Source organism: Apostichopus japonicus, chromosome 21 (genome assembly GCF_037975245.1).
Source record: "Apostichopus japonicus isolate 1M-3 chromosome 21, ASM3797524v1, whole genome shotgun sequence".
NCBI lineage: Eukaryota > Metazoa > Echinodermata > Holothuroidea > Aspidochirotida > Stichopodidae > Apostichopus > Apostichopus japonicus.
In genome coordinates, this window is record NC_092581.1 from 1,719,077 (window position 1) to 1,732,410 (window position 13,334).

Below are 13,334 nucleotides of genomic sequence, written 5' to 3' on the forward strand. Positions count from 1 at the left end.
CTTTAAGTGTTCGCTTAAATATGCGACATATTTCATTTAATTCTTCCTCTACAGCCTCAGGGGTGGTTTGGGACGGCAATTTATGCAACTCTAAATAATCTTCAAATCCCAAATAATGAGCTTCGGCTAAATCTGCATCAATTACATCGCCCTGAAATTGTGATGGCAAAAAATCAGTGGGCCTATGTTTCTGCATAACATTAACAGAGGTCGAAGTTTCCTGTTTACTGACGGACATAATGCCGCATACAATTAGGCTAGTTACGAGTATACAACATGAGCCTTTACTTAATTGAACACACTATCGACCGCAATTAAATACAAATAACAAATATTCAATACATGGACACGATTAAAATAAGTTATCGGTACACTCTGATCTCAAATAGGGGTTGGGATACAAATTGGCATGATTTCACTCACCCTTAAGTTTAACTAAGAACTGGTACTGCCAACGATGATTGAAGTCCCTCGGTTATCAGTAGTAGTAGTAGCAGCAGGTAGTAGCAGTAGCAGGTGGGCCTACATCTCGTATACTGCAAATTCGTTCGCCGTTAACATCGGGTCGAGTCTAGGCTTAGATCGCGAAAATGTTCAGTTCTGATGTTTGGAGCTGTAGTATTCTATGTACTAGTTGCGCGAGTGTTCAAACGCGAACTGCATGCTGGGTTGATTAACGTTAGTGTACAGATCAGTGGTTCCGGCATCCGTTGTACAGGCTTAGGCTAGTATAGGCCGTCTTCCCTCGTAGAGTGTTTCCGTTAGGCTAGGTCGTGAACATGCGTTGCATTCCTCGTTAGGTCTTCGGGCCAAAAAAAAAATCCTTCTGTTCGTTATTGATCGTAACGAACGAAGTTGTGAAAGTTCCGTTACCGTTTTGTTCCTGAAGAAAGCAACCGATCTCCACCATGTAATATTGTGTCGAGCCCGGCTCCTCCGATAGTAAAACTATATCGGGACTCGCGATAGAAAGGTACTGGGATATCTTGATGCCGTTTTTATGCTTCTTCAGGAGATGTCTCGAACGGAAGAAAACAATGAGTTCACAGAAAAACAATTTGACAAGATCGGATTTGATTAGTGATTCGGTATAATTTCTTCTCTGTCGATTCTCTTAACAAATAAAACTAAATTACAATGATTTGACTTGACTTGACTTGACTCCGTCAATGAAACAATTAGGAGTGATGAACTTTCGGCGGAGTGATAATTTTGCTGATCAAGTGATAAACTTTGCTGACGGAGTGCTCAAACTTTCGGCCTCCTTTTACTTTTAAACCTTACTTCCATCAAATCTCTCTGCGCACAATCAGAAGGCAGCCAATAAACTGACCATCCTGTATTAACTTTACGATATAAAAAATAAGTGCACTGGCACTGATCTGCCCTGATTGGTTGGGAGTTTGGAAGTCCATCCCCTTTTCTATGGAAACTTCCATACCACGTGAGAGAACCTTCTCGAATGTTCCACAGACATAATGGAATCTATTTTGGGAAAAGGCCCTGTACCAAGATTCAATAAGATAGTTAAAAACTTCTCGTGGGAAAACTGAATCCATGACCTAGATAAATACATAAGAGGCCTGTAAGGTGTCTCGATGGAGTGTTTCGGTAACATCAAAGAGATGGTATCACTATTTCATAACAGGAAATCGTGGATACCTTTAATACTTGGTGTGTGGATCATAACAGTGAGTACCATATACCGCTATTGTTTTTTGGTGAAGGTGTGAATAGCCACGTACAGTAGACTGACCTGTTTTTATCATGCCACAGTGGTACTATAACAGCTAGTTCTGGTTATACTAATAAGCAGAAGTCTAGTGCATTGAAGTCATCGAAACCTCAATGCATTTTGCATTGTGGTTATGAAATGTTATAGCTGCCTCATGTAGTTATTTTTCTGACATAGCTATTATCGGGAACTTTAACATAAATCGATTAGGTGGTAGTAACAAAAGGTGAACGCAGGATATGGAGTAATGAAGGTACCAACTAGAGAAATCCATTCATCGTGCACATTAATAATCCATTTATACGACTAAAATAAGTCGAATTGTCAATACTGTTCCAAAAGTTCCAAAAATTAAGTTGAGTGACCATTAACCGATGTATTTCACTTGGAAACACGCTGTCTCAAAAAAAAAAAAAACAACATCTAAAAAGACGGGTCACGAAACCATGAAATATCGTGTGACAAATAAATTAGATGTAAATGCGTTCAAGCATAATGTAAGAAATTGTTCTTGGCAATCTGTGTTGCAGGTAGCAGATGCAAATCGGTCGTTTAGCCTAAAACTGCAACAAAATATTTTTATAAGTATTGGGATTTTTTTTAAATAATCTGTAATGGCGCCATCGTTTTGAAATCGTAACTGATTCATAGTATGAGTATGTGTGATATGTAAACAGTACATGACTAACGTTATTTGTATTCATAATATAAAGCGGCAGAATATATAAGAACTGTTACATGTTTGTGCCATACTATAGTCTGTATGTGTAATTGTGTATGTCTAATATACCGTATACGTTATACTAAGTTATAGCGTTGATAGAACGTTGGGGGCCACAAAGCTGCCGCCTTTACCTGCTACTGCCACGGTGATGTTAGCAATGGCTTCTATCTGGAAATTAACCGTACCAATTCTTGCTATTTTACTATGTTTTGGTAAGCATGTTATTCGAAAGTTTTTCCCAACAGAATTTCAAGTAGGGCTACGATGCAGTGTAGTTTACCGTTAAGCCTAAGTTAGACATGCATACGATAACATTCAGGCCCACAGCAGACGGCCGACTGCCTACAACTTAGGCTAGTTTACCTAGGCCTGCTACTGTACATAAGTTTGCAGATAAAGCCTTTGCCTTTTAATGTTTTGAAAATGTGGTCTGAGGATTCCTAACATCAACTCCCCTCTACGAGTGGACAAACTCTTCCAAATTAACACACTCCCTCCACCATGAATCAACACACTCTCCAAAATCAACAAGTGCTCTCTATCCCCTTAGTTAAATGTCATATAGACTCTCTCAAAGACCTGCTATAATCGACCATTATCAACACAGGACTAGTTCCTTGTTGAGTGCTACAACACTTATTCTGTATCTATATAGTCAGGGGACCTTATACTTATATTTAAACAACAAACTTTCTGAAATTTCAAGATTTTACCAAAAAATATGGATAGTAAACCGAACTTGAGGTGTTCTACTGCTAACAAGGCTCTCAATGTGTTTTTAAAAAAAAAAAAAAAAAAGCCAAATGATGATGTTAATTTGCAAAGGAATATCCCAAAAATCTCTTTCAAAATAAGTTCTTTTGTGTTTTCTTTCTGCCATCTGCAAGAGTGTTAAATATTTTGTTGTGTCCAATTTATAGAATGAAAGAAATAGGCATTCCCAAATTATAGATTCTAGACCTTTCTTATTGTACTGTACTTATATTTGTATTAAAACAAATGATAGTATCTTAACTGAACTGAGATAATACACGTAAACTCCCCACTCATTACACTTCCTTTTTAAAAAGGCTGAGGCATAATAGCTCCCAGTGCAGCACCATTTTTCATGAAGATACTGCCATGGAAATGGACCACAATTTCGCAGAAATATGAAAAAAGGTTCTGTGTGGATGATGGTAACATATATTACAACTCAAGGTTAGATGCAAGGTTCTCGTCAGCGCATTCTATCTAACCGGGTGGTGCACCCGCTTCGTATTTGATTAAATTACTTCTCAGCGCCTGGTTTATAAATTTCTCGCTCGGTTTGAAAGTTGAGCACCTGGTTTTAAAATTGTAATGAACAATCAATGTTATCAAGTACTTGAAACTGAAACATGTGGACCTTTTTTAACATCAGTGCCAACATAGGCTAAAATATTCACACTTTTGCAATTCATCCTACTCCCAATTGCAACCATAGTGTCTACAACTAAACAGGATTTAGAACCCTCTTTTCCGACTTTCGTGGTCGGTTAGAACTTTGTACCCTGTATGTAGTATCACGTAAGCCCTGCATACAGCTTCCACCTGTTTGCAATTGGAACACTGTTTGTCTTTGGCACAACAAGTGGAAATTGGAAAAGAGCTTGTCGGGTATTTGAACTTTTATGAAATAGTGCTGGGCAAAAATAGCATGAATTTCATGTGGCTTGGCTGCTTCAAAAAGCGCTAAAATCATGGGCTCCTTGACCCCAGGCCTGGAAGGCGCTCAGCCCGGTTTGACAGAATGGCGCCCTAGAACCCTGAGATATGTACAGATTAATTAGAGAAATGTTATATCAACAATGAGTAACTTTGAGGGTTCAAAGTCTAAATTGCCACATTATAGGACCCACCATGCTACAGTTCATGATCAAATGGCAACAGAAAGACTGCATGTAGTTACTTGTGTGAACAAACCTTCTAAACTGTTTGGGAGAGGATTTTCCTTAAACAAATAATTGTGTTATAAATGCTATGAAAGATGAAAGTTGAGTTTGTGTCAAATTCTTCAGATCTATGTACGATATATTATTTAACCATCAACAGTAGCTTAAAGATTTGTTTGCTCTCCTGTATTAGTAAAAATTTGCAATTTATAATTACTAAGGACTATGTATTCCTCCTGTCTGTTAATATTTAAAATATGTTTCCAACCTGTCTACTTGCCAGTTTTACACAGCAGGTGTTTCCTGCAGATTAACTGAATGTACCAGTACTATTTCTGTTAGCATTTGGAAGCTGTGAGTTGTCACAGTTGTGTTGGGTGGGAAACCTTGCTAACTTCTGACCATTACCTGCAGACCAACTGTATACAGTGCATGTGTGTAAATTGTACTATAGATGTATTTGAAAACCGATAAAAACATCCACAGAGTGAGATTCCAAAATACCCAGTACTGGTCAAGTTTAACACCTGCTTTGATTTCATGGCAACAATAGATTTCAACAATATTTTATTAAAACTAAACTTAGTCATTGTTGATTGCACAATTTCTGGTGCAAGTTTTGGTAGAGCTAAGCAAGAGAATATATTGTTTTCTTTAATTGCAAAATGCCTCTTAACATCTGAATATCCAATGATTTGAAAATAAATGCTGTATTCAGTATTGTTACCACAATTTTAATAGTTGCGTCAGCGCCTCAGCGGGACGCAACGTCTTAAAAATGTTTAGTCCGCTCAGAAATACTTGCGACCCTACTGTCCTCCATGAAAACATGCTCATTAAATTACCTCTACAGGAACGCACAATACTTTTAGAATTATAATGATTCCGGACAAAACATTGGCTTGTGCACAATGGATGCCTATACTGATGGGTCCATAATGTGCACACATAAAAAAATTCAAAGGATGAAATCTGTAACTAGTATACAACAAAATTACTGTCAAATTCTGAAACAGGATATTTGCCGTAGACTAGTTACCATATATGCAGGCCTAGGCATCAAGAGGTCCACACTTCTGTAGGGGGTATAAAACTCCCTTACATAGCGTCTATGAAAATGAATTATGGGCTATGAATACGCTATGAATGTCAGAAACCAATGTGAAGTAAAATGAGTGCCAAGAGAGAAAGTTCAAGAATAAAAATACCACACTTATAACTGATTTAATTGAGGCACTTAAATGATGTAGAAACTATATCTCAATGACACAAGAACATGCCCCTTAAAGGCATAGTACTTGCTCACAATGTTAATCAGCCCCTGTCGTAAGTTAACCATTACCAGTTACCTAATGCAATTTTATTCATAAGTTTATACATAGTTGAACAAATTTTTCCTTTTTTTCCTCAACCACTATAAGCAGTCCAACCCCAGCCTTTCAGTATCAGAGATGTTAGTTTCCCACAAAATTCATAAATTGTCTCAACTCATCTTATTTAGTGATGAAAACAATGATTCAAATATTCATGACATTCTTAGAAACAATTCAGCTACAACTTCCTACCATGAGCACTTCTTGTCTAAATATGTGTCAACAAGGTCTAATAACTTGATATTAAGTGCACACATATATGATAGCCTATAGCACAAACTTTGCTATCTTGACAAAGGGACAGTAACTTTACAGGTAGTTGCATTTAACAACATACTTTGTCTTCATTGAGCCCTATAGACGCAAGAATGTTTGCAGACAATTGTAACGGACTATTAGCCAAGTGAATCACAGGAAACGCATCATTGGCTATTTTCAGCATGAAAATCTCTGTAATTGAAGTGTTGTTTACTCTGTAGTTTGCAGTTGATTATTATGATTCATTTGTTTTCAAACAAATTCAGTCATCTGTACAAAGGATTGGAAGAAATGTTGGTATTTTTGAGAAGCTGTGGTTTTTTGAAAAGAAAGATATTCACTAAAAGTTTTTGTTATGCTTTGCAGTTTGCATAGGCCTAGTTGTGAGTGTGTGTACTTGGGGTTTCTCATAATTATAAGCAAATTATAATTGGGCTGCCCTCATAAGCCTGTGTGCTATAGTTCAGGAAAATGACAGATAAAATTTAATTTTAGCCAGTAGCTTTTAATCACTGACATTATTAGCAAGTTGCTAAACTTGTGAAACTGTAGGTGTACAGCACTAGTTTACATTAACCAATATCACACTTTGCCTATAATGGGACACAGGGAGATAAAAAAAAATGCTTAATAGTTTTTCATATAAAACAAAGCAATACAGTACTGTGTTTATTGTGCATTGGATTTTAGTACCATTATTGACTGATTAATTAATAGGCAGGCTGCCAAATAGTTTGTAGGCACACATGTATACACTTACTGTGTTAGCCCATCTAGAAAGTACAGTAGCTCATCGTTCGTTTTTGTTTGTTACAGTAGCCCCATCTTGGAAGTTTTAAATTAGCCTGTAGTCTTTGGGTTGCAGGTGTACTGTGAAGAGCTACAGTAGGGTGTCATACAGTACGATGTTAGGCTGTTAGCCCCATCTTGGAAGTTTTAAAGTAGCCTGTAGTCTTTGGGTTGCAGGTGTACTGTGAAGAGCTAGGGTGTCATACAGTATGATGTTAGACTGTTAGCCCCATCTTGGATGTAACCTGTCTTTGGTTGCAAGTGGACTGTAGAGATAGGCTGTCATACTAAACTGTGTTAGGCTGTTAGCCCCATCTTGGAAGTAGCCTGTCTTTGGTTGCAGGTGGACTGTAGAGATAGGCTGTCATACTGAACTGTGTTAGGCTGTTAGCCCCATCTTGGAAGTAGCCTGTCTTTGGTTGCAGGTGTACTGTGAAGAGCTAGGGTGACATACGATACAGTGTTAGCCACATCCATAAAGTACATTAGCCCGTCTTTGGGGGGGGGGGGGCTCACGGAAGAAGTCAGACAAAATGTTGAAATTAAAACTGGTCAACGGGTTTCACCTCAATTAGCCCTACTTGTTTTTACCTCCTCACTTTTCACATTTCCTTTCATTTCCTATGTTTCTTACTTGTTTATTTTTATTGTTTTGCAGCCATTACAGACGCATCGAAACACAAGAGCCCCCTCAAGGCCAGCAGACAGAAAAGACAAAATCTTAACAACAGATATGATTTGAGAGATTGCGACTCTATTCCACCGGTGAGTATTTTGAAGCACATGTATTGGTTTATCTGGTATCGTATCTATGCAAATCCTATGCAAAATGGGCAAATTGCCTTATACATAAAATTGCAAAGATGCATCTAGCAGTGTTTTGTACACAGGAACCACACAGTATTTGATAAGAGACACTGTAACTTTAGTTGAGAGTCTTGAAAACTGCTCATGGCAAAGTTTGCACCCCTTATTATTCCCTGAGCATTTTGTTATTTATAAAATGCTAGCATGATGCCTGTGTACAAAACCTGATGTTTTTAATTGGCCATTTTACAAATTTTTCTGCCATGATGTGTATCTAGATTAATTTTTGGTTCCTTGCTTTAGCAAAAGGAACCTATGCAGTCAGGTTGGCGTGTGTGTGCGTGTGTGTGTGCGTCTGTGACACTTGCTTGGGTGCTTGGGTATCTCAATAAGGGAAAGTTGGATTGAGGCCAAACTTGGACTATAGATCCGCCATATGGAGAAGGTGTGTCCTATTGTTTTTGGTGCCCACAAAGGTCACCAAAGGTCAGTTATGGTCCAAAAACCGAAAATATTAAAACTGCAATAACTCCCAGTGCCAATGTGCGACAAGGTTGATATTTTGGGCCAAGCTGTGAACTGGTTAGGGGAACATTTTCAAACTTAACGGTCATGTGATCCGAGGTCACCAAAGGTCAATTAATGATAAAAAACTAGTATTTTTGCGATAACTTGAGAACGAAATGTCTGTTAGGGTTGGGAGTTGCTTCAATGTTATCCAATTGTTGACCCGCATCTGGGTGACCCTTGACCTCAATTTGACATCTGGTGACCTTTACGTGTTTTGGGGGATTTTTAAAGTTTTGATGCTATTTTCAGATGTCAAAGGTACCTTCTGATCATAAATGTCAATAGGTTGACCCGGTGTGACCTTTATGTGCGAAGTTATATGAGGTCAAAGTTTTTTGGTCGGAGTTAGGATGGTTGTACAGACTTATCGTTTTGTTTTTTGGAATCAGGAGATTAAACTACATCTGAAACCAAGGTCAAAAGGTCAAAGGTCACATTAGAAAAAATGTGCTTATTTTGGGAGGAAACGAGCAAAAAAGAAAATGTTTGGTTTTGATGCTAGATTTGGATATCAAAGGTACCTTCCGATCAAAAATGTCAATTGGTTGACACCCGTGTGACCTTCGTGTGCGAAGTTATACGAGGTCAAAGTTAATTTTCAGACATTTAATGCAATAACTCCCAGTTCCAAGGTGTGACATGGTTGATATTTTTGGACAAGTTGCAAATGGTATAGGGGAATATTTTCAAACTTAACGGTCATGTGATCCGAGGTCACCAAAGGTCAATTAATGTTAAAAAACTAGTATTTTGGAGGTAGAAAATGGGCAAAGAAAAAAATGTTTGAATTTGTATAGTTTGATGCTCTATTTAGGTCTCATCAATCAAAAATGTCAATAAGTTGACCCAAGGTGACCTTTGTATGTTAAGTTATATGAGGTCAAAGTTAATCTTCAGACATTTAGTGTAATAACTCCCAGTGCCAAGGTGTTACACAGTTGATATTTTGAGACAATTTGCAAATGGTATAGGGGAATATTTTCAAACTTAACGGTCATGTGATCCGAGGTCACCAAAGGTCAATTAATGATAAAAAACTAGTATTTTTGCAATAACTTGAGAATGAATTGTCAGTTAGAGTTGGGAGTTGCTTCAATGTAATCCAATTGTCAACCCGCATCTGGGTGACCTTTGACCTCAATTTGACCTCTGGTGACCTTTACTTGTTTTGGGGATTTTTACAGTTTTGATGCTATTTTCAGATGTCAAAGGTACCTTCTGATCATAAATGTCAATGGGTTGACAAATGGTATAGGGGAATATTTTCAAACTTAACGGTCATGTGATCCGAGGTCACCAAAGGTCAAAGTTATTAATGTTAAAAATTAATTAATTATGTTAAAAAACTAGTATTTTGGGGGGAAAATGGGCAAAACAAAAATGTTTGAATTTTTACAGTTTTGATGCTCTATTTAGGTCTCACCGATCAAAAAGGTCAATTGGTTGACCTACGGGTGACCTTCGTGTGTGTAGTTATGTATACAAGTTCAAAGTTAATTTTTAGACATTTAATGCAATTAAATCCCAATGCCATGGTTGATATTTTGGGACAAGTTATGAATGGGGTGGTGGAACATTTCCAAATTTCATGGTCATGTCATCTGTGGTCACCAATGTTATCGTATCTGTTGACCTGGTTGTAGGTGACCTTATATCTCTTACATTTTCGACTCCATGTTCAGATCTCAAAAGTGCATTTTGATCATAATCCGATCACAATTTGTGATCACAAAAGTGTTGGCTATAGTGTTGGTTACTTTATGGGAACATGTAGGACCACAATTACTTAGACTATTTGAGCCCAATCTTGCTTGATAATATTATGTGTATTGTCATATACCTCTACGCAAGGAACCACAGTGCCCTTGGGCTCTTGTTATTCCATGCTGGTGGTTTTACTGGTTATTGTACTGTACAGTAGCTTTTTGCTACAATATTAAATTATTAATTATTTACTTACATGAAAATATTATTATTTTTTGTTATGGTAAGCTTCTTTTTTTTTACTGCTTCTACTATTACTAAGTACTACTACCACAACTATAATATTTTTCTTCTTTCTCTGATCAGTATGAACTAGACACTGGTACCAACAGACAATGTACTACTACCACTACTATAATATTATATCTTCTTTCTCTGATCAGTATGAACCAGACACTGTGATACCAACAGACAATGTACTACTACCATTACTATAATATTATATCTTCTTTCTCTGATCAGTATGAACCAGACACTGTGGTACCAACAGACAATGTACTACTACCATTACTATAATATTATATCTTCTTTCTCTGATCAGTATGAACCAGACACTGTGATACCAACAGACAATGTACTACTACCACTACTATAATATTATATCTTCTTTCTCTGATCAGTATGAACCAGACACTGTGGTACCAACAGACAATGTACTACTACCACTACTATAATATATCTTCTTTCTGTGTTCAGTATGAACCAGACACTGTGGTACCAACAGACAATGTACTACTACCATTACTATAATATTATATCTTCTTTCTCTGATCAGTATGAACCAGACACTGTGGTACCAACAGACAATGTACTACTACCATTACTATAATATTATATCTTCTTTCTCTGGTCAGTATGAACCAGACACTGTGGTACCAACAGACAATGTACTACTACCATTACTATAATATTATATCTTCTTTCTCTGATCAGTATGAACCAGACACTGTGGTACCAACAGACAATGTACTACTACCACTACTATAATATTATATCTTCTTTCTCTGATCAGTATGAACCAGACACTGTGGTACCAACAGACAATGTACTACTACCATTACTATAATATTATATCTTCTTTCTCTGATCAGTATGAACCAGACACTGTGGTACCAACAGACAATGTACTACTACCATTACTATAATATTATATCTTCTTTCTCTGATCAGTATGAACCAGACACTGTGGTACCAACAGACAATGTACTACTACCATTACTATAATATTATATCTTCTTTCTCTGATCAGTATGAACTAGACACTGTGGTACCAACAGACAATGTACTACTACCATTACTATAATATTATATCTTCTTTCTCTGATCAGTATGAACCAGACACTGTGGTACCAACAGACAATGTACTACTACCACAACTATAATATTATATCTTCTTTCTCTGGTCAGTATGAACCAGACACTGTGGTACTAACAGACAATGTACTACTACCATTACTATAATATTATATCTTCTTTCTCTGATCAGTATGAACCAGACACTGTGGTACCAACAGACAATGTACTACTACCATTACTATAATATTATATCTTCTTTCTCTGATCAGTATGAACCAGACACTGTGGTACCAACAGACAATGTACTACTACCACTACTATAATATTATATCTTCTTTCTCTGATCAGTATGAACCAGACACTGTGGTACCAACAGACAATGTACTACTACCATTACTATAATATTATATCTTCTTTCTCTGATCAGTATGAACTAGACACTGTGGTACCAACAGACAATGTACTACTACCATTACTATAATATTATATCTTCTTTCTCTGATCAGTATGAACCAGACACTGTGGTACCAACAGACAATGTACTCCTACCACTACTATAATATTATATCTTCTTTCTCTGATCAGTATGAACCAGACACTGTGGTACCAACAGACAATGTACTACTACCATTACTATAATATTATATCTTCTTTCTCTGATCAGTATGAACCAGACACTGTGGTTCCAACAGACAATGTACTACTACCACTACTATAATATTATATCTTCTTTCTCTGATCAGTATGAACCAGACACTGGTACCAACAGACAATGTACTACTACCATTACTATAATATTATATCTTCTTTCTCTGATCAGTATGAACCAGACACTGTGGTTCCAACAGACAATGTACTACTACCACTACTATAATATTATATCTTCTTTCTCTGATCAGTATGAACCAGACACTGTGGTTCCAACAGACAATGTACTACTACCACTACTATAATATTATATCTTCTTTCTCTGGTCAGTATGAACCAGACACTGTGGTACCAACAGACAATGTACTACTACCACAACTATAATATTATATCTTCTTTCTCTGATCAGTATGAACCAGACACTGTGGTACCAACAGACAATGTACTACTACCATTACTATAATATTATATCTTCTTTCTCTGATCAGTATGAACCAGACACTGTGGTACCAACAGACAATGTACTACTACCACAACTATAATATTATATCTTCTTTCTCTGATCAGTATGAACCAGACACTGTGGTACCAACAGACAATGTACTACTACCATTACTATAATATTATATCTTCTTTCTCTGATCAGTATGAACCAGACACTGTGGTACCAACAGACAATGTACTACTACCACAACTATAATATTATATCTTCTTTCTCTGATCAGTATGAACCAGACACTGTGGTACCAACAGACAATGTACTACTACCACAACTATAATATTATATCTTCTTTCTCTGATCAGTATGAACCAGACACTGTGGTACCAACAGACAATGTACTACTACCATTACTATAATATTATATCTTTCTCTGATCAGTATGAACCAGACACTGTGGTACCAACAGACAATGTACTACTACCACAACTATAATATTATATCTTCTTTCTCTGATCAGTATGAACCAGACACTGTGGTACCAACAGACAATGTACTACTACCATTACTATAATATTATATCTTCTTTCTCTGATCAGTATGAACCAGACACTGTGGTACCAACAGACAATGTACTACTACCATTACTATAATATTATATCTTCTTTCTCTGATCAGTATGAACCAGACACTGTGGTACCAACAGACAATGTACTACTACCACAACTATAATATTATATCTTCTTTCTCTGATCAGTATGAACCAGACACTGTGGTACTAACAGACAATGTACTACTACCATTACTATAATATTATATCTTCTTTCTCTGATCAGTATGAACCAGACACTGTGGTACCAACAGACAATGTACTACTACCATTACTATAATATTATATCTTCTTTCTCTGATCAGTATGAACCAGACACTGTGGTACCAACAGACAATGTACTACTACCACAACTATAATATTATATCTTCTTTCTCTGATCAGTATGAACCAGACACTGTGGTACCA

The 13,334-nt window shown here is 36.8% G+C and overlaps 1 protein-coding gene across 1 annotated transcript in view; it reads left to right on the forward strand.

Moving 5' to 3' along the window:
- Nucleotides 1-2,478: 2,478 nt before the first annotated feature.
- LOC139962545 (xaa-Pro aminopeptidase 1-like) overlaps nucleotides 2,479-13,334 on the forward strand; it is a 39,818-nt gene continuing 28,962 nt past the window's right edge. Inside the window, exons 1-2 of the mRNA XM_071962634.1 lie at nucleotides 2,479-2,671; nucleotides 7,451-7,557. Of these exons, the coding sequence (XP_071818735.1) occupies nucleotides 2,608-2,671; nucleotides 7,451-7,557 (171 nt within the window). The 5' untranslated portion in view covers nucleotides 2,479-2,607. The remainder of the gene's footprint in view (nucleotides 2,672-7,450; nucleotides 7,558-13,334) is intronic.